Consider the following 22338-nt stretch of genomic DNA (forward strand, 5'->3'; position numbering starts at 1 on the left):
TATCTTAATAGACAAACTTTGTTTCTAGTTACTTGTTTTAAGCTCAACCCTAAAAGTGTATGGAAGGGACATAGTAAAGCTTGTCCCTATAATATTATATCTCTACTTACCCTGACTACAATTAAAAAACTTGATTATTTATGGCTATTTATGTTCTCTAACAATCTATAATAAGTAACCTTAAAAACAATGACTTTAAATTGAAGCTCTTCCAGCATCAAACACAGGTTCAGTAAAGAAACCAAAACAAAATATCAATATAAAACACAAACGTGAATCAGTTTGTCCAAATAGCTTAAGCTTAACAAACTTAGCAAATACGAGGAGGCTAGACAACATCCTTTAGCCTCACCGGTTCTCAACTTTCTCAATGCTATTTTATAACTGCAGTTTTGCCATTGTTGAATCTCAATGGAACATCTAACATACAGTTGGTCCTAGGCTACCCCTGAAAAAAGGATTTTCAACTCCCAAAGGGTCAAGACTCATGGAGTCAGAAGCTGTTTAAAAGACTTTGCCAGACTGCTTAGGTCATTGTCTTGCTGCATCACAAGAAATGAACATCTCATTTTCTCATTAGTATTTGGAGCTTATGGTTGTGACCCTAATTTTAGCCTTTTATTTTAAATCCAAATATTAATAATATAGAGCATTATATAGACTGAAAATGTCCCATAGCCTTATAAAATTAAATATTTTAAAAACTGTTCTTAAAAATATTAAGATCTCTCAAATGTCTTTCTACAAAAATAAAAATACCTTCTTTTATTTTAAGAGGGAGAAAACATGGCACTACCATAATCTGTATAAAGTAAAACCAAACTCCATAGTGCAAGCAGTCCCAAAGTTCAATGGAATTCATACATAATTATTTTGGTTCTTTTACTTAGAGATTTAGATTCTTTCTTTGGCCCTACCCTTGGCAGTATATACATAGCTTGTTCCATTTCATTATGATTGGTGCTTCTGGTGATCATCACCTGACACTGGCATTTCCAAAGCTACTAAGGTCCATCATTGCAACTGGACTCTCTTTGGAACTCTAGTCCTGCCATATATTTGCAGATCTCAGCTGTTCCCTATGATCTCTTCATGTCTTTAAAACCATTATCCTATTACATGAGTAAATCCAAAATTACAAAGTTTAGCTGCCAGAGCAAGGTATATTCTTGTGTACAAAAGCATTGAGGTGCAGCTTTATTATTTATCAAATATCTTATTTATTAAACATATGTAGCCATTTATTTACTCCAGAAGCTTATTGTTGAACACTGGGTAAAGACATAAGTACTTAGGTGTAAATCTCTAAGTTAGCTTTTGTTAAACTGAATATCTTTATAACCTTAGTAAAAGATGGTTGTCAGCCATGTGACTGCCCATGAGGTCACCAGCCAAGATGGAGGAAAGCCACGTGGTTGCTGTTTAGAGCATGTTTTTCTAAACAATAATTATTTGCACTCATACGCACTGTTAGATCCAAGTTACATATATATACCTACAGTTAAAGCTAGCTTACATTTACATATAGCTATATCCAAGTCATGTATATCTCCATATATATGCATATATAGGTATCTCTATTGTTAACATAAGCAGTTTGCAGAATCATCAGCTATTTTTAAAATGAAAACAAACTAGAATTAACTTTTAAATTCAGTATTTGTAGGTATAAGAAACCATAGTGAACATAGTTCATATCATATCTCCTGTGACTTTCTATAACCTTCTATGTACCTCAGTCTATTTCTTTAATCATTCAGATATTTACTCCAGACAAATTCCACAAATTCTGCTTTTCCTTTATTAAACCTAGAAACTCTTACCAAAGTCTTTCTTGTTATTTCCCTCAGTAGTCTAGAATATACTATAAAACTACAATATTTTAAACAAGAACAGAAATACATGCATTTACCATTACAAGAATAACTCTAAATTTGCATCAACACTGTACCACAGACAAGAAACTATTGGTTAGGGCCAGGTGGTGGCAGCGCATGCCTTTAATCAGAGAAGCAGAGGCAGGCAGATCTCTGGGCTACAGAGGAAGTTCTAGGAAAGGTGCAAAGCTTCACAGAGAAACCCTGTCTAGAAAACCAAAAAAAAGAAAAAAAGAAAAAAAGAAACTATTGGTTAGCCTTATAACCTAGTCATGGTAGCTTAGCAACCATATATAGTAACATTCCATTCCACTCTTGGAGCCAAACCTTGAACAGGTTAGAGCCCCATAATTTTATTATGTTAAAGTTAAAATCTTCCTTTTTAATTAAACAGAAAAGGGAAAATGTGGATAATGCTTTTGCACACTTGCTTAATAAAATACTGATTGGCCAATAGCCAAAAAGGAAATATAGGTGGGATAAGCAGACAAGGAGAATTCTGGGAAGAGGAAGGCTGAGTCAGGAGAGGGCAGCCTGCCTTCCAGGGAGCAGCATGTACTGGCATACAGGTAAAGCCATGGAAAATGTAGTGACATATAGATTAACAAAAATGAGCTAGGTTTAAGTGTAAGAGCTAGTCAGTAGCAAGCCTGAGCTAATGGCCGAGAAGTTTTAATTATTGTAAGCCTACGTGCATTTACTTCGGTCTGAGAGGTTGCAGACAAGGCAGGACACAGGAAAACTTCTGGCTACACCTTAAGAGTAAATGCATAAGTAAAACATGAGACCAGGAATAGGCAGAGTGCTCGAGAGGTCCCCAGAAATCCACAATGATATATCCTCTGTAGAATGCTGGCAATGGTCTAAAGAAAGCCTGATCTGACCTAGTCTGGTGATCAAATGGCCAAACACCCTAACAGTCCTCTTGGAACTCTCATCCAATAACTAATGGAAGTGGATGCAGAGATCCTCAGCCAGGCCCCAGGTGGAGCTCCAGGTGTCCAACTGTCAAGAAAGAGGAGGGTCTGCAAGAGCATGAATTGTTGAACCCAAGATTGCAAAAAGCACAGGGACAAATAGCCAAACGAATGGAAGCACATGAATTATGAACCAAAGGCTGTGGAGCCCCCAGCTGGATCAGGCCCTCTGGATAAGTGTGACCATTGAATAGCTTGATCTGTTTGGGAGGCATCCAGTCTGTGGGACCAGGATCTGTCCTTAGTGCATGAGCTGGCTGTTTGAAACCTTGGGCTTACACAGGGACACTTTGCTCAGTCTGGAAGGAGGAGACAGGACCTGCCTGTACTGAATCTACCAGGTTTAAATGAATCCCCAGGGGTGCCTTGATCCTGGAGGACATGGTATGGAGGGGAGGGGCTGGGAGGAAGGCGGAGGTGGGGGTGGGAGGGGGAGGACAGGGGAAACCATGGCTGATGTATAAAATTTAAAACACATAATAATAAAGAAAAATAATATTTATTAAAAAAAGAGTAAATTCATAATCAGAATCGGCATATTAGATGAAAATAAAAAACAAAAGTATCCTGGCCTTAACTTTGTATAAAATCAAGATTATTTCGGTTGACATTATTGCAATTGGTAATGTCTTACCACAACGGATCCCTTATAAATCGAGTAGAATCAGAAAAGTTCCACAACATTGAACCTAAATGATGAGAGCCAAATTTTAGATTTTCTAAGGGTTGAAATCATTTTCCAATTATATTTCAAATATTAAGTAAATGTTTTCCAATTTAACTCTTTCATATTTATATATGTATATATTTACTTATTGCCATAATTCCCTCCCTATATACTTCACAAACAAAATTAAGTTAGATTTATTCCTTAATTTTCAAGTAATATCACTTAACATTGTAAGAAAAATGGTAATTTGTATTCATCAGCACATTTATTTTTGCTGATATAATGTGATTACATAGGAAATTAAAATTAAGTTGGGGAATTTAACAGTCCAAAGCCATAGGCATATAATATATTTTTGTGTTAATATTTTTTGATGAAAAGAAAGTTAATCTGGATGTACTGTTGTACACCTTTAAGCCCAACATTGAAAAGCAGAATGTAAAGGAGAATAATAAATTTTTGGTCACCCTGGGATATACAGTGAGATCCTATGTCAGAACAAAAGTTATGTTGGATTAGGTGAGCCTCTCACAGTGTTTATGCTTTCACTATTTTTGAATTTTTTAAATTTGTATATTTACTAGGAAAATGCATTTGTTATCAAACAACTGCAGCATAAATGAAATCATTTAAAGACTTATGAACCTACATTATCTCTTGCCTTCTATTTTAGTGTTTTCATGTATTAGGACTGTTATAGGTGTACTTTAAAGTAAAATTTAAAACACATTTGATAACAAATGCAATTATCATTTTAATTAAGCATACTTCCAAGAAGGTGATCAAAGAGTTTTTGACAAGATGTTTACTTTTTAAATTTATGTTCCAAGAGTATAGAGAATATCTATAAATTTGTTAAATATCATATTCCATTTTTTATATGTTATTATTGTTAAAAACTATTACTATATATGTGTGAATATATACACACATACATAGGCATATACATTAACTATGTATTTTAAAGTTTTTAATTTTTATATTTTCATACACAAATAGGAAACATCTTGACCATACCCATCATATACTTTCCCTCTCCCCAGAACCCTCAATCACATTTCACTCCCATATTCATGTCCTCCTTTTAGAATTAATTTATTTCTCTTAAATCACTGAGTCAGTGAGGCCATTGTATGAACAGGCTTATGGTCACTCCAGGGGAAATTCTTTAAAATTTACAATTCTATACAATAGATTTTACTAAGACTATTTCATGTAGGTATCTCATCTGACACTGTTTATCTTAATTATTATTTGTATACTGCTAGTTAATTTTCAAAGATTAAAAATGGGGCATTTTGATTTTTTATTCTTTCTGTTCTATATTTTTAAATAATATACTTATGTGAGAATACTCAACAAAAATGTTTCTCCCATGATGAAACAATACTCTTTTTAATATTTTCCTGATAGTTTTAATATTACATCAGTATTTTATTTTAATTTCATACTTTATTTTACTTTTTGAAATGGTAATTATTATATCATTCCCCTTCACCCTCCAACCTGTTCCATGCATCCCCATTCTCTTTCAAATTCATGGCTTCCCCTCTTTGGTTTTCACATTATATATATATTTGACCTCCCAAGTCTGCATAATGCTTTTTGCCATATACATGATCTCAGGTCTCACCACCAATTTCCATATAACCTACTTAGTTGAGGATCTTCCTGCTCTTAGACTTTGCTAGTGAACTATAGTTTTTGTCTTTGGTTTTGGCCCATGTTAGTCTGTCCTTTGGTTTTGTGGTTTTCCTGGTCTTTTTTAGTTATCCATGCTGATAAGCTTTCATGGATGTAGGTTTTATGACAGCTCTAAGGGACACAATCTCACAGCAAATTTCTTGTTTGAGGGAGTCCCTGCAGGTGTCATACAGGGGAGCAAATCCCACAGAGATAAGAATGAAAACCCTATACAAATTGCCTTCTTCAATCTGGATCAGACTTCAGAGAGTCTAATAACAAGTAGCTTATTTCCAATGTATTTAAGCCCAGTATAGTTGAGAAAAATGTTTCTTGGTTTAATATTTGCACAATGAAGCATAATTACATTGAAACTCAATTCAGGATACATGACATTTCTTCCAAAGAAGTTAGTTATATGGATTTAAGAGCCAAAGATTTCTTTCATACAGATAGAGTAAAGGTCATTTGGGCTACTAGCCACCTCTGGTCCTGATTATGGGAGCTTGGGAGAAACTCAGACTGTCAAGATCATTTAGATTAATTATTAGCAACCTCCAGTCCTGGTTGTAGGAGCTTGATATGGCCTGGCCCAACAGATAACACAGATCACCAGGCTGTTAATCACTTCTAATTCTCAGCATTCTAGATGGAAGAACAGGTTTTCATCTTTTCCAATGGAAAGACTGTCTTGCATGCTTAACATTCCTGGTTTCTCTGGAGGTATGTGGAATCAAGGAGCTTCATACTATGCTCCCAACACTTGTTCTGGTTCTTAAGTATTTCCACCTTGTCTTCCATGATGATTTTGAGTGTTGGTTTAGGAACTTTATTGTAGATATATCAAATGTGTCTAAGTACCACAAGATCTCTTTGTCTGCATTTTCACCAATTGTTTTCTGTAATGATCTCTGTCTGTTACAAAGAGATGCTTGTTTGATGAGAGATGAGAATTACCTTTATCTGTAGGCACAAGAATAAATATTTAGAATATATTTAGTAATTTTGCTAGTTTAATTTTATTTATTTACTTAAAAGTTTTTTTTTTCATTTTACACACCAACCACAGTTTCCCCTCCCTCCCCTTCTCTTGCTCACACCCCACCTACCCCCCACTCCATTTCCCATCCACTCCTCAGAGAGGGTAAGTCTTTTTATGGAGAGTCACTAAGTCTGGCATATCAAATTGAGGCAGGACCAAGCCCCTCCCCCCCTGTATTGACGCTGAGCAAGGTGTCCCTCCATAGGGAATGGGCTCCAAAAGGCCAGTTCATGAAGTAAGGATAAATCTTGGTCCCACTGACAGTGGCCCCACAAACTGCCCAATCCACACAACTGTCACTCACCTTCAGAGGGGCCTAGTTCGGTCCCATGCAGGTTCCCCAGAAATCAGTCCAGAGTCAATGAGCTCCCATTAGCTCAGGTCAGCTGTCTCTGTGGTTTTCCCCATCATGATCTTGACCCCTTTGTTCATAAAATCCCTCCTCCCTCTCATTACTGGACTCCTCGAGCCCTGCCCAGTGCTTAGCTGTGGATCTCTACATGTGTCTCGATCACTTATTGGATGAAAGTTCTATGGTTTAATTTTAAATGTCACCTGTTATTAGCTTTGTTGACATTCCTACCCTGTGGATCTATAGGAAAAATTGGTCTTAAGTAAGCATGGTATATTGCTATTGTCATGCTTACCATTTCTTGTTTAGGTAACACATATTAAGTGTGGATTTAGTCTCTGTTCCTCCTAAAATTTACATTGTTTGCATATCATGAAGTTATATCTTTCAGCAGAGCTACTTAAAAAGGAAAGTAAAGGCAGGTGGTGGAGGAACATGACTTTAATCTCAGCACTTGGGAGGCAGAGCCAAGTGGATCTCTGTGAGTTCAAGGCCAGCCTGGGCTACAGAGTGAGTTCCAGGAAAGGCACAAAGCTACACAGAGAAACCCTGTCTCAAAAAAAAAAAAAAAAGGAAAGTAAAATAATGAGAGATTTGAATTGATGTGCAGAGTTGTTTTTGAAGAAATTTGGTGAAATTCTTGGGACATATGTGTCTTTAAGCTTGGGCTGATCATATTAAGTTCAACGATTTATGCTATATATTACAAATGGTATATAAATGATTTCCAAGCAGGAAGCAATTATCTTTCCAGTTATTATTTTATTGTATGTGTTTGAGGGCCACTAATTATAGCAAATGCTATTGATAAATCACTAAAAACTATATTACTAACAATGATGATGAATAGCACTGAGTTATTGGCATTATCAATATTTAAGATTTTTGCTGACTGAATATTCTAGACTGGGATTTTATACAGCATAAATCAATCAAATGGAATATATATCTATATTCATACATTGATAATGGTAGTTCCAAATATATTTGAAAATTGCTTCAAGGCCTATAAAAATTATTTCCAGTCAGGACCTTTCAGCTACATTTGCTACTTAGCCTAGCAAGAGAAAGTCATCTACATTTATTTAATACTAATTGTATACTATATTCCAAGGGCATCTTCTCCTATAGTGAACTGAAGATCCAAAGATAGCATTGGATCTATCTATACATCATTGTCTGTCTGTCTGTCTGTCTACCTGTGTGATTAGACAAAGAGTAATAAATTGTGAACATATGGCAGGAGAAGGATATATAAGATAAGCCTGTTAATTGTGTGATGTATGTAGAGAGAAAAGGATTAGTTGAAGTAGGCTTCTTTATCCAGATATCCTTCAGTCTGTCCTTGATGATAAGAATGTTACTTTCATTCTATCATAGAGAGGGCATCTTTCACATAGGAATTTGTTTCTTTCTTTCAAGAAATAGAAACAAGGTCAGAGTGATCTTGCACCTGCTGTTTTTCAAGTGGCTTTAGCTCAAAATAATTCTATGCCAAAGTGGCATATTTAGGAATGATGTGCTCTGAATTCTTTTATGGCATTAGATTTCAAGGAAGAAAAGTACCAGAGGAGGACACTTAAAGTCATGCTCATGAAACAATATCTCTGCCAGAAACAATGAAATAAGCACAGAGAGGTTATCTAGAGAGGTTAACAGACATCAACCATTTTCATTTTTCTAACTTCTCATTGACAGTCATCAGAAAGATAATTATCTTATACCTTTACAAATAGACTTATGTATTTTTAAGCCACGACTCATTTTCATAATGCCATGCTTTATTGAATCAACTAAATTTTTGTTTAAAACAGTGTTCATATAGGCCAAATGAACTATGTTCCTTTACTTTAATTCATCTAAATAAAATTGCAATTATTTTTCTAGTATATTCATGATATTCATTCTGTAATAGCATCCTTGGAATAAAACACCTCTGGAAATTAACATAAATTCTTTTTTATAGATATCGGAATACAAAATTAAACAGTTTATAAAATAAGATGTATGTGTGCCCACATGAATGCATAATGTTTTGAAATTCTAAGTTGTATGTTTATCATTGTTTGTTGTTTTACTTTTGGGGGGTTGCCACCCAGCTTCCAATTAAATCACACATTGAGGCTTATTCTTAATTATGAATGCCTGGTCTTAGTTTGGCTTATTTCTATCCAGCTTTCACATCTGTAAATCTTACTCTTACTCTATGGCATGCTGTGTGGCTGGTGCCTGGCCCCTGGAGTCCTCCTCCTTCTCTGGCTACGCCTTTCTCCTCCATTCCCAAATTTGTCCCTCTATATATTATCTCTGCCTGCCAGTCCCACCTAGCGTTTCTCTCCTGACTTGCTGTTGGCTGTTCAGTTCTTTATTAGACCAGCAGGTGTTTCAGAAAGGCAAAGTAACACAGCTTCATAGAGTTCAATAAATGCAACTTATACAAAAGTAACGCATCTTAAAATCATATTCTACACAGTTTTCCCCTTTTTGTATAAATAAAAATGAAAAGGTTTTAACTTAAACATAGCAAGACTATATAAAATAACAATTGTCAAGTAAGGATTACATTCATAATATTCTGTAGTTAGCATATTCAGAGAAAATAATGCATTATCTATCCTATCTTAGTGAATCCAAAATTTTATACCTAATTTACTTTCTATCATAACTAAGGAAAACTGCAAGTATAACTATTTAATCTTAAACTCCATTAAAAATCCAGAAGGATGTAATATTATCTAACAACAGAGACTTTTCACTGCCTATATGATCACCCAAAGTTCCTCTGCAATGTTGGGGCATCCATCTTCAGCCTACAGGCCCATAGTATCTGGCAGACTTTCCCTTGAAGCAGGAAATTTAGACTGTCCTGTCTTGTTTTTGCAAAGTTCAGCAGTAACTTTCCCATATGTCCTGCAGACTATCTGGCAGATTCTTCTGTGAAGCAGCAATTTTGAATGACTGTTCTGCCTTGTTTTGGCAGAGTTCAACAGTGTTTTTCCTGTGTGTCCTGCATGTCCAGTCTGCACAGCACATTGTTAGCAGTCAAAAGCAAGAGCAGTTTCTTTGCTCAGTGGCTAACTTTGCCACAATGAAAGCAAACTACATAAGGCCATATGGCCATGATCTCTGAAGTAAATTGGTGCTACCAGGAACAGATGTGCCTCATTTTCATGAAAAGCCCTAAATTAAGAAAACATTTTAAATGCCATATTCTGTAGATCTCGAAAATTTTGAATACCGTCTATCTGAAATACATCCCTATATGATCTAAGCATGCATAACATATCTAAAATTTTGATTGTTATAAATGACTAACCACTAACCTATGTTTTCTGATTATCATATATAGTTTATAATAACAGCTGTCAAAAACTACAACTTCACCCTACATTTCCAAATGAACTGTATAGGCATAGTACCTCAAACAAAAATAACTGTCTGGCTGAAACTCTTAAAGGATCTATATCTCTTTTTTGTTTTGTTCAGCTTTCTCGGGCACTGGATGGATATTTATGCCCCATGCTGGATGCTAAAATATTGTTCTTTATTTTTTTTTTTTACTCTTTTGGAGGGCCTGCCACCAAGCTCTGAAATAAATGACAAATGGAGGCTTATTCTTAATTATAAATTCCTGGCCTTAGCATGGCTTATTTCTAGCCAAGCTTTCATGTCTGTAAATCTTACTCTTACACTGTGGCTTATTTATATTCTCTATATATTCTCTCTGCCTGCCAGCTTTGCCTATTTTTTCTCTCCAGCCTTGCTAATGGTTGTTCAGTTCTTTGTTAGACCAGCAGGTATTTTAGACAGGCAAAGTAACACAGGTTTACAGAGTTAAACAAATGCAAAATAAACAAAAGTAACATCCATTAAAATAATATTCTATAACATTTATTAATGGAATTTTAAAGAAAATGGATGCATTTAGGGTAATTAACAACCATTTAATTTTCTTAAGATGTGCTCTATAGGAATGAATTAATTCCTGGTACTGTAACCCTAACAACTACTGTGTGATGTGCTATAGTCAATCAGTTGTTACTGACAGAGAGGAAACAATAGTATTTTCACCTCAAGGGATGAATACCTTGACAGGTTATCTAATCCCAAGTTGCCACCCATGAAGCCTTACATATGCCCAACACTAAACTACCTCTCTTTCTCTTTCCATGTGTGTGTGTGTAAATGTAACAATAATAAAGAAGTCAACATAAATATGACAGAGAGTAGGAGGCATGTGAAAAGTTAGAGGGGTGAGAGTAAGGCATGAAAATGATGCAAATAGAGAACATAAAGTAAATTTAAAAATAAAGACCAAGAATGCAAGAATATATGGCTCTAGAATATGCTCAAGGAATATTTTAAACAGTTGAGTTGTAATTGTCCTTCTCTCTTATTTTTCTTCTCTCATACAATGTATCCAGACTGCAGATTCCTTCCCTCCACTCCTCTTAATTTCCCCCATCTCCTTTCTCCTTCTTTTCTATTCCTCCTTCATTTGCCTTCAGAAATGAGCAGGCCTCCCATAATTTACATTTAGAACAGAAATTGCTTTTAAATTCAGTTGAATGTTTCTAATAAATAGAAATCAATATTATTCTGTATAAAATGTGATTTGTGTTCATTTGTGTATGTTTAAATGAATCATATAATTAATACTATTTTTCAGAGACTAAATTTTCAGAAATTGCCTTTTAATTATCGATGTAAGAATTTTAGTGATTTATGTTGATATTGTATTAATAAATGGATGAATAAAATTATAGGTGGTTGGTTGCTTAAGAAATTATTGACATTGCAAAAACTTTTCAAAATTGAAATTATGAAATAAATGTTTCTTCAAATATTTGAGGCAATTTAATATCCAAATAAACTTATACATTTATTTGATTGCTTATTTTTGAAATACTCCATTGGTTTCCATTTTTAAGGATTTATTTAAATGTATATTTCTTCCTTTTATTGAAAATAGAATCTTTGAGGGCATAATGTATCCTGATCACAGTTTCCCTTCTTTCTACACCTCCCAGTTATTCCACACTTCTTCTCCCATCAGGACCTGCTCCCTTTATGTCTTCCATTGGATAATAAACAGAATTCTAAGGGATAATAATAAAATAAAACAAAATATAATAAGTTAAAAACAAAATCTAACACATAAGATTTGGACAAAACAAATAAACAGAAGTAAAAGAGCCAAAGAGAAGGCATAAGAATCAGAGCCCCACCAATTCACGTACTCAGGAGTCCCATAAAAACACTAAACTGAAAGCCATAACATATGCAGAGGACCTGGTGCAGAGCTGTGCAGGCCCTGTGCTTGCTGCTTCAGTCTTTGTGAGTTCATATGAGCTGTGCCTTGTTTCTTGCTGTCTTCCATCCCCTCTGGATCTTATGATCTTTTTGTTTCCTCTTCCATAGCATTCCCTGAGCCATGGGGGAGGGATTTTACAAAGATATCCCAGTTACAGCTAAATGTTCAAAGGTTTCTTACGCTCTGCCTATATTTATTTTAAAGTATTACATTAATAAGACATTTGCTAGCAGTATCTAATTAGGAGATAATCTCAATTTGAATTTTTAGTTTGCTTATTTGGTATTTCATATGCCTCATTTCTTAAAGATAACATTTAGGTACAACCAAATAATAAATATTTGTTTTGAAAAACTTCCTCTGTAATTCAAGATACCATTTTTGTGTCTGTCACTCTTTTTATGCCTGAAAACATATTTTAAAGGTTTCATATTGAAACGTATCATTCCATAGTTTATATCCTAGTGAATATCTCCTACAAAAATGAACTGCACATAGCCTTTTCAAACTAATTTACAAAAATGAATTGTAGAAAGACCAATTGTTTTTAAATAATTTTATCTCTTCTCTTGTGACTAATTTGTTACCTTAGACTCAACTCTTTCACCTTCAATTTGCTTGTATTATTTTCTCAAAGTTATATAATTATTTTACATACCACTCAACAAAATTTGAATAAGTTTATGGATAATTTTCAAAGAGCATGCTTCTTAAACAAATAAAAGATTTCGAGATAGATTTTTCCAAGAAACTACTAAACTAAAATATTCAATGTCACTACTACATAGAAAATTCAGTTTTAAATAAGAGACATAAATTAATAATTTTTTGTCATAATTTTATATGAAAATTGTAAATAATTTTAGAATTTTGACTGCAAATGGTTGCAAAATGAAGCTGAAGTCTTGATTAGTAAAATCAATAATACTAATATTAGAACAAAAGCAAATGTTAGTATATGGTTCTTAGCTCTTCCTAGTATTACTTGTAAATAATTTTATTTACTTACTTTTAGGAATGACTAATTTTTTTTCTTGTAATCAAACTATTTTAATCCTGTCATTGGCTATCTTTAGGATTTATAGAACTTCATTTTTTTTTTTTTTTGGAGACAGGGTTTCTCTGTGTAGCTTTGTGCCTTTCCTGGAACTTGCTCTGTAGCCCAGGCTGGCCTCGTACTCACAAAGATCACCTGCCTCTGTGCTGGGATTAAAGGCGTGTGCCACCACTGCCTTTAATCAATTTTTTTTTAAGTATGAGGAAAGAAATCAAAGGCAACATTAAACTTTTCACTTCATTTAATTTTCAGTAAGTGACACATTTTACACAAATAGCAGTTGTATAGGTTATACTGATGAATACTAGGTAATAGAGATAAAAATTTTTATTTCAAACATACTAGCTATTCTAAAACATATGAGCAACATTCATAAATTCAACACAGTAAATAAAGAGCTAAAATTGTCAAATATGTACACTCCTTTTAAAAAGGTAATATTTTTATAATTAGTATTTTTAAACTGGTTTTTATTCTTCATCACATTTTTGTTGTGATATCTACTGACATTAAGCAGAGAATATTTTGATTCAAATGTTTATATAATTGATGAAAATGCCAGGTTTCTCCTCTTTCACTGTATGCTGCATAGTTATTCCAACCTATGTAATTCAAATCAAAAACCATCTGTTGCTTGAATGACATTTGGTTTATTTAGAATGCATCAATTAAGCAGACATGTTGTGTAACTATGGCAATGGGTTATATTTGCAAATATAAAGAAGTGACAGCACCACGTAAAACAAAATATAGCTTCTTTCACAGAAACAAATTTCACACTATTTAACAAGTTAAAAAAAAAACCCTGCTAACTATCATTCTTATAAATTGCATGATTATTGGCATCCTATATGATCTATAAACCCACTATATTTGGAGTCCATTTTTATCACAAACAATAAGTGACTTTAAGCTTTTTTGGCCTGTTCATGTTAATTATGCAAATATCATGCATGCAAATATCAATGTTATTAGGAAAGGGAATATTCTAACAGCCTCGTGAATTTAAGTTAGTTATTTTAGCTTCAAATATAAAAGTCTTGTAGAGTGCTGGGACACTTGTCATAGAATAGAATAATCAAACATGCTGATTCTTTGAAGCTATGGAAGGCAGATTTATGGATAATTGGTGGAAATTTCTCCTTCTGTCAATGTTTTAGCTTCTAAAAGGTGGAGAATGAAATCCTTGATTGTCCAAGTTGAATATAAAATCACCATAAGAGTTGTATGGTTTTTAGCATGAAATTGGTGAACATTCTTTTGTAAATTAACATATTCTTATCCACACACTTTATTGTATATGACAGTGTTTTGTATATTTGAAACGATGATGTAATTGATTTTGGTAAATGAAAGTGATCTAGTAATTTGGATCATTAAACATAGCTACAGTCAGTACCATATGCAAATTTTTCTTGCAATTTTTGATTGATATGTAAAGATGTTCATTGTGACCACAATTGGTATTAGTGTTAGTATTTAGCTATTGTTACTTACTCTCATTTTGGAGACATTAATCACAAAGCATCTGAAATTTTAATCTAAATGTGAGGCATCAATTGTATTTGCAAACATATTCATTTTGTTTCATTTTCAAAATTCATGCAACTCTGATAATTCCAAATTTATTAATGTGTCAATGTTCTTGAAAAAATAAAATTCATCCTTTCTTTTTATAAATAAATTTATTACATTATGGTTGATTTTAAATGAATCATGACTCAAACTATGATGCTCTTGGGTTGTGTCAATTATGTCTAACTCTGACCACAAACACACACACACACACACATATGTACAAGTACACACTCAAATATCATTATAAGTTTAATAGGACAGTCAGAGTTTAGAGAGCTCTTGCTTATTCTGGAACACTAAGCATAGTGGCAGCCTTCCTATAGAAAGTTACAATAGCAACAAATATAAAGATGCATGAAAACAATTAAGCAAAGGCTTGAAAGGATTAAACCCTCAGGATTATTGTGTGTAAGTGGTAATAAGATATGTGATTATTCCATTTTTCTGAAATACAAAAGAGAAACAAAAAAGGGGTCAACTTTAATCTGGCAATGTAAAAAATAATAATTTAAAAAGAAAAATAAAGCAGCCCACAAATTATAGTACACAATAGCATAGACTTTGCCTAAAATAAAAAAAAGGCTTCCTGTATCACTTATGATCTTGATGTAAGACAAGTGAGTTGATCATATAATAGAGATGAAAGATTTGAGTTTAAAAATAATTCATCTTCACAATTTGTTTCTAATATGTTGGGTAATTAAAGTTAAATTTTTCTTGTATTTTTTACTTAAAAAACTTTTATTCATTTTACATACCAATCACAGATCCTCCTCTCCTCCTGCTTCCTCCCAGCCTCTCCCACTCACCTATGCCCTATCCCCTCCTCCAAAAGGGAAAGGCCTCACATGGGGAGTCAGCAAAGTCTGGTACAGACAGTTGCCCACAGAATCCCTCATCCCTCTCTTTGACTAGACTCCAGGAGCATGGTATGGTGCTTGGATGTGGATCTCTGCATCTGTTCCCATTAGTTACTGGATGAAGGCTCTATAATGAGTTGGGGTAGTCACCAATCTGATTACCAGGGTAGGCCAGTTCAGGCACCTTCTCCAATATTGCTAGTATCTAATTTGTGGTCATCCCTGTGGATTCCTGGGAATTTCCCTAGCACCAGGTTTCTCCCTTACTCCATAATGCCTCTGCTCATCAAGATATCTCTTTAATTTCTCTCCCACCCTGTTCTTCCCTCAGCTCAACCATCCCTTTCCCTTATGTTCTCATCCCCTATCCTCTCTCCTTTGTTGCTCATCCCCCATTCCCAGTTTGCTCATGGAGATCTCATCTGTTTCCCCTTCCCTAGGCAATCTGTACATCCCTCTTAGGGTCCCCCTTGTTAGCTAGCTTCTCTAGAGTTGTGGGTTGTAGTCTGGTTATCCTTTGTTTTACATCTAGTATCCACTTATGAGTGAGTACATTCCATGTTTCTCTTTCTGAATCTGGCTTACCTCACTCGGGATGATATTTTGTATTATTCAGCTGTAAAAAAAACAATGACATCTTGAAATTTACAAGCAAATGGATGGAATTAAAGTTAAATTTGCCAAGATGTTTACCCATTGGGAAATATAGACACCCCTAAAATCAATAAAAAGTCTTTTCCTTATTGTAGAATTTAGGAATTCAAAAGTTTAGAATATGCTTACTAGTTGTACATTCACAATGTTTTATATATGAACCAACAGGATATAACTATCCTGTTGCATGGTAGTCATTATAATGCAAATGCACATTCTTAAGGCTACCCTTTCTAGTAAGGGTTACATGTGATGACAATGAATCTAGAGAAAGATTGTCCTAGGCTATATTAGAATTAGAATCAGGAGGAGTGTAAGGTTGTATGATAAGTTTGGAAACTTTTGACAGGTAATTCTAATGAGCTACTCAGAACATCGTACTCAAGCATTACATAATGAGAATCACATGCTTGTAGATTTTTTGGTGCCAGATTAACCTTTCTAAAATGTCAGTTGAATCAGATTATGGAAATGTAATGATATTCTTATTATCTGTAGTATGGAATTTAAGTTTTATGGGGTATAGAGTAGTGTTTTGCCTATGAATCATTCAGTTAAGCAACACCAGTATTATTTATGAATGAATATGTTATGAAAGTTTGATGTGAACTACAAACAAGGGATGTATTTTTAGGGAGTGGCATCCCTTCCCTTGTGATTTTTCCCTATTACTAAAGGAACATAACAAATTATAAAGTGCACTCATTTTTTTTCAGGAAAAATACAAAATTTATTTACACCTGATAAATCATTATTATAATCAAAATATTTGCTTCAAATTCTACACAACAGCTTTCTTGATTGGTTTCAGATGAATATATTAATATAATTATATTATTATATTTCTATACTGTGTAATTATATTGTATATTAATATAATGTGCATACTATAAAAATTTTCTGTATAAAAAGAAAAACTTATTTATCTTTTTTTGTGATAATTAAATGGGTATTTCCATGAAACAGCTAACAGTTCTATCTATTGTAGACAAGAAAAATAGATATTTTGAATGTTCCTATACTACGGATAGGAGCAGAAAAATGACAATAGAAACTGAAGATTCATTCATTTAAAAAGTGTAGAACTTGGAAAAAAAGATGGCAGAACAGAATGGCATGAGGAATAGAGAGAAGTGGAACCAGAGATTCAAGTGACAACAGAAATGGCAACCTAGCCACAGCAAGCCGAGGAACATTTTGTTGCAAAGTAGGCCCTGTTCTTTGGCCCACGGAAGGATCGGGTCACCTTTAGGCCCACCTGGACCCATAGCTGCCTGCCAGACCACTGCCACACCTTGGCCCAGAGGCCCTACTAACTGCATGGAGTCGCTGCTGCTGCTGCTGCTGCTGCTGCTGCTGCTGCTGCTGCTGCTCTTGTTGATTGTCCTGCCGAGAGACCAGAGCATGAGCCTGCAAACTGAAAATATGACCATCATGCACACGGTCCTGGAAGGTGGCCAGCAATGAGGGCAAGATTTACCAAGCCTTTTCCTTTTGGACCACCAACCTGCTCCCAAACCATGACAAGGACACATTACTTTGAACGCTTGGCCTAGCTTAAGCTCAATAATGAGTAGCTCTTTTAACTTAAATTAACCTGTTTCTCTATCTACCTTTTGCCTTGGGGCCTCTTACCTTTTCTTTCTGTATAACTTTCACTACTTCTCATGTCTGAGTGGCTGGTCGCCTGCCTGTCTTCTTGCCCCAGCCATGTCCCTCATTCCTCCTCCTCTAGTTATTCCTCTCAAACCTAGATTTCTCCTCCTATTTATTCTCTCTGCCTGCCAGCCTCATGTATCCATCTGTTGCCTACCTACTGACTGTTCAGCTCTTTATTAGACCAATCAGGTGCTTTAGGCCGGCAAGGTGAAACAAGTGCAACACATCTTTACATAACTGAACAAATGCAGCATAAACAAAAGCAACACACCTTTACACAGTTAAAGTAATATTCTGCAGCATAAACAAATGTAATACATATTTGCCTGGTTAAAATAATATTCCACAATAGCAAGGTCATGTACAATAGCCTGGAGTTCAGGTAGGCCCTACTTCCAGAAAAGCTGCTCAACCACATGACCAACCACCATGATCACCCTGACACGGAAACAAGATGAAGACTGGTTCATTTTTAGATAAAGGCTCCTCAAAAACGTCTGTGATCCATGCTGCTGCTGGAAACCATGTTGATGGTCATGATTCACGCTGCCACAAAAATCCTCCTTGATGTCCATGATCACAGCTGCCGCTGGATACCATATTGATGTCCACAATCAGTGCTACCACCAGAAACCATGTGCAAGTCATGTGCTGCTATGGCAGGGAAGCCTTTTTTGCAGTGATAATGGTGGCTTCAGACTCGTAACTAAGAATGAGAGATGGTGAATGCTTCTGTGCCATCAGAGAGAGAGAAACAGAGAGAGAGAGAGAGAGAGAGAGAGAGAGAGAGAGAGAGAGAGAGAGAGACTACAGACATAAAGCCATTTCAATGCTTCCTTAAAAATTGTAATAAAATGCAGAAGTATAGCTCTTCATAGTTGATGGCTTCTGGGGAGTGGGTAGGGAACGACTCAGTTTTCTTTAAGGGAATTTGACCAGGCTCCAAATTGGACTTGGTGTCTTTTTTCCCTTTCTTTTCTGGGGGAAATGGGGGTGAGGAGAGCATAAGGGTGTGAGGGTAGACCTGGGAGGAATGGGAAGTGAATGTGATTCAGACACATTGTATGAAATTCAAAATAATAATAAAAATATTATGTTGGAAATAAAAAGTAGAGAGTAGGTCTGGAAATATAGTTCAGCAAATACAACATGTGTGTATCATGTGAAAGGCATTGCATTTAAACTCCAGTAATTTAAAAAGTAAAAATTGATGAGCTGGCTGTTTGGAACCTTGGGCTTACACAGAGACACTTTGCTCAGCCTGGAAGGAGGGGACTGGACCTGCCTGTACTGAATCCACCAGGTTTAAATGAATCCCCAGGGGAGTCTTGGCCCTGGAGGAGATGGGAATGGAGCGGAGGGGATGAGGGGAAGTTGGGGGAGGTGGCGGGATGGGGGAGGACAGGGGAACCCATGGCTGATGTGTAAAATTAAAACACAAATATAATCTTAAAAAAAGTTTAAAAAAATGAAACAATCAGTTAAAAACATTTTAAAGGGAAAGAAGTTATGCCAAATTTGCAAGACAGGGGAATCCATGGCTGATATGTAAAATTAAATTAATTATAAAAGTTTTTAAAAAGTATGGAAAAAGAATAAATTAAATAAATAAATAAATAAATAAATAAATAAATAAATAAATAAATAAAGTCTTGTTTAGTGATTTTAAACTTCAAACATTCACCATCTATATGTTCTATAAACTATTATAACACTCTGTTCTTTGAAGAATACAACATTGTTTTATTAGGAAGCCCAAACAAGAGAAGTGAAAATCATAAGTAGTCCAAGAGAATGAAGCAGGAACTGGAGATTTAATTATACTGGCCCAGTCTAGAGTTTTTGGGTCCAGATGAAGAAGGTTGTAAAAACCAGAAAGTGAGATCCATTCAGGAATCTATCTTTGTATACTAGTTACTGTTTAAAATAGTGCTACTGAGAACTGAAATGATGCTGCATCTGGTCGGCATATTTCTATTCCTAGAATTCATAGACTTCTTACCTTCAAAGTCTTATGCCCCATTTTTCTATTTTAAATTATTTAGACATTGTATATTCTGCTGTTATCACTTATAGCTTGTCTTTATAATTGTCCTTAGCAGTTATCCATAGTATGTGGCTATTTTTGCTTTTATAGAATAGAGTCAAGTTAAATGAATACTAACAAAAACCTGACTAATAAATTTTTTCTGAAAGGTAAAAGTTTTAAAGTATATATTGTTAAATAAAGTCACTACTGTTTCAGTTCACTGGAATCTCACAGAAAAGCAAAGAAGTTGTGTTACAGTTATTCATTCTTGTAATTCAAAAGGTAGATGATTGCCAAATACTGCTAAGTGACTCTATATTAAAATGACGGTCAAAAATTTCTAGTGTGCTCAAATAGCACAAAACTTAATAGTTTCTTGCTTAGAAGATATTCCTGCTCATTCTGTCTTTTGATGTGCTCTGTTTATAAATATAATAGAGGCAACACTGCTACCAGGTGAAACTGGTTTGAAAACAGATCTGCCTGTTCACAAAAGCCTGCAATTGTTCACAGTGCAAGATAATTTTATGTGGCTTTACAAGATAGCTGAAATAATACATTTTATAAATTGGATGTATTAAGCAATTATTCAGAATATTGCTGAAACCCTGTAATTTTCTTTGTTCCTTTCAGTCCCAGCGACGTGTCACATTTCACCTACCAGAAGGCTCTCAGGAAAGCATCAGTGATGGTGGATTGGGAGACCATGATGCAGGCAGCCTTCCCAGCACATCCCATGCCCTGCCTCTTGGCTATCCTCAGGATGAGTACTTTGATCATGCTGCACCAAACAACCGCACTGAAGGGGATGGCAACTCTGATCCTGAATCTAGTAAGTGATCCTTTCCTAGTTTGTCAGTAGAAATGGATTAATTCTGTTTGCAAATTGGGTTTTCATAACTCTAATTATAAGGGACAATGAATTATGTTACTATGACTAGTATCATATTCTTAAAAGGTAAACCTAATATGGTGGGTTTTATGTATTTCAGCTTACACTGTTTGAAATACAGGAGAGTGGATACTCTAAACAAAATTTATTAGGAAAATTATAACAGTCATTTTCTTTAGGCACATGTAGGATAGTTCCATTTTTGCACATCTTTAAGTACAATCTGCCATTTTTCTCTCATTCACTTAATTTGTGCACATTATAAATGATACCTAATTTTTATATTATTTTATACTTTCTTTGTGTTTTAATAGAGATAAAATCATTTCTAAGTATTTCAGGAGAAATATGAATTCTAACTCCAATGGAGGGGAAATTAGACTGAGGATTTCAATAATACACTATCCTCACATTCCTGTGACATGTCATTGTTTTAAAGTCCCACCCTTAAACAAGAAGCTGTTTACAATTGATACCTACTGGGAAAGAGAAAAATCAATTTTCTTCTGTGGAACAGACTGGGTATGTCCACCACACTACGGGTCACGCTCCATTCTCAGGAGTAATGTGCCAGAACAAAATGATCACCGTGTGTGTGTGTGTGTGTGTGTGTGTGTGTGTGTGTGTCTGTGTCTATGTCTGTGTGTCTGTGTGTGTTCATTTTTTTCTGTAGTTTTGTGTATTTATTTTTTGTTTGCTTATTCGATTTGACTTCTTTTTTGAGAGACAGAAAAATAAAATGATGTTTGGTGGGTAGAGAGTTAGGTAAGCTCTGGGGGGAGTTGAAGGAGAAGAAAGATCATTATTAAAATATATTGTTTAAATTAAAAAAAATAAAACATTATAAAATAAAATTGTGGAATATTAGTTTAAGATGTGTTACATTTGTTTATGATATAGAATACTGGTTAAATGATGCAAAGATGTGTTGCATTCTTTTATGTTGCATTTTTTAACTCTGTAAAGCTGTGTTACTTTGCTGGTCTAAAACATCTGGTTGGTGTAATAAAGAACTGAACAGCCAATAGCAGGCTGAAGGGCAGAAATAATAAATAGTAGAAAAAAATCTAGACACAAGGTGAGAAACAAGAAAAGGAGAAAGAAAAGAGGAAATCAGGGGCCAGTCACCAAGCTACACAGCCAGCAATGGAGTAAGAATGAAAAAAAGAAAAAAAAGGCAAAAAGCCCAGGGGTAAAATGTAGTTAAAGAGAAATGGGATAATTTAAGTTAGAAGAGCTGGCTAGAAACAAGCCCAGCTAAGGCTAGGCATTCATAAGTAAGAAATAGTCTATATGTATTTATTTGGGAGCTGGGTAGCAGTCCCCCAAAGATTAAAAAAAAAACAAAGCAAAACAAAACAAAATTTAAGAAATAAAATTTCACACATTTGATCTCCAGACAGAAGACACTAAAAATAGGGTTTATTTTGCAAACCCTTGAGATGAGTAATTTTTTAAAAAGATTTAAGTTGACATTATACATTAATTTATTAATGATAATAAAACTATTTTGAACATATAGAAAACATAGTAAGTTTGTAAAATACAAAATTCAATAAGGTATGCATATGATAATATATTGTTAGATTTCCATAAATTTAAAATTTGCTCCTGATTTAAGTTTTATACATAAAGTTATGAATGGAAAAAACATTCTACATATGTGATAGAAAAGTATTATGAATATAAACAAA

The 22338-nt window shown here is 34.6% G+C and overlaps 1 protein-coding gene across 1 annotated transcript in view; it reads left to right on the plus strand.

The window, feature by feature from the left end:
• Pcdh11x (protocadherin 11 X-linked) overlaps positions 1–22338 on the plus strand; it is a 584720-nt gene that overhangs the window by 403960 nt on the left and 158422 nt on the right. Inside the window, exon 5 of the mRNA XM_036174137.1 lies at positions 20386–20584. Within this exon, the coding sequence (XP_036030030.1) occupies positions 20386–20584 (199 nt within the window). The remainder of the gene's footprint in view (positions 1–20385; positions 20585–22338) is intronic.

The sequence above is a fragment of the Onychomys torridus genome, chromosome X (assembly GCF_903995425.1).
Source record: "Onychomys torridus chromosome X, mOncTor1.1, whole genome shotgun sequence".
NCBI lineage: Eukaryota > Metazoa > Chordata > Mammalia > Rodentia > Cricetidae > Onychomys > Onychomys torridus.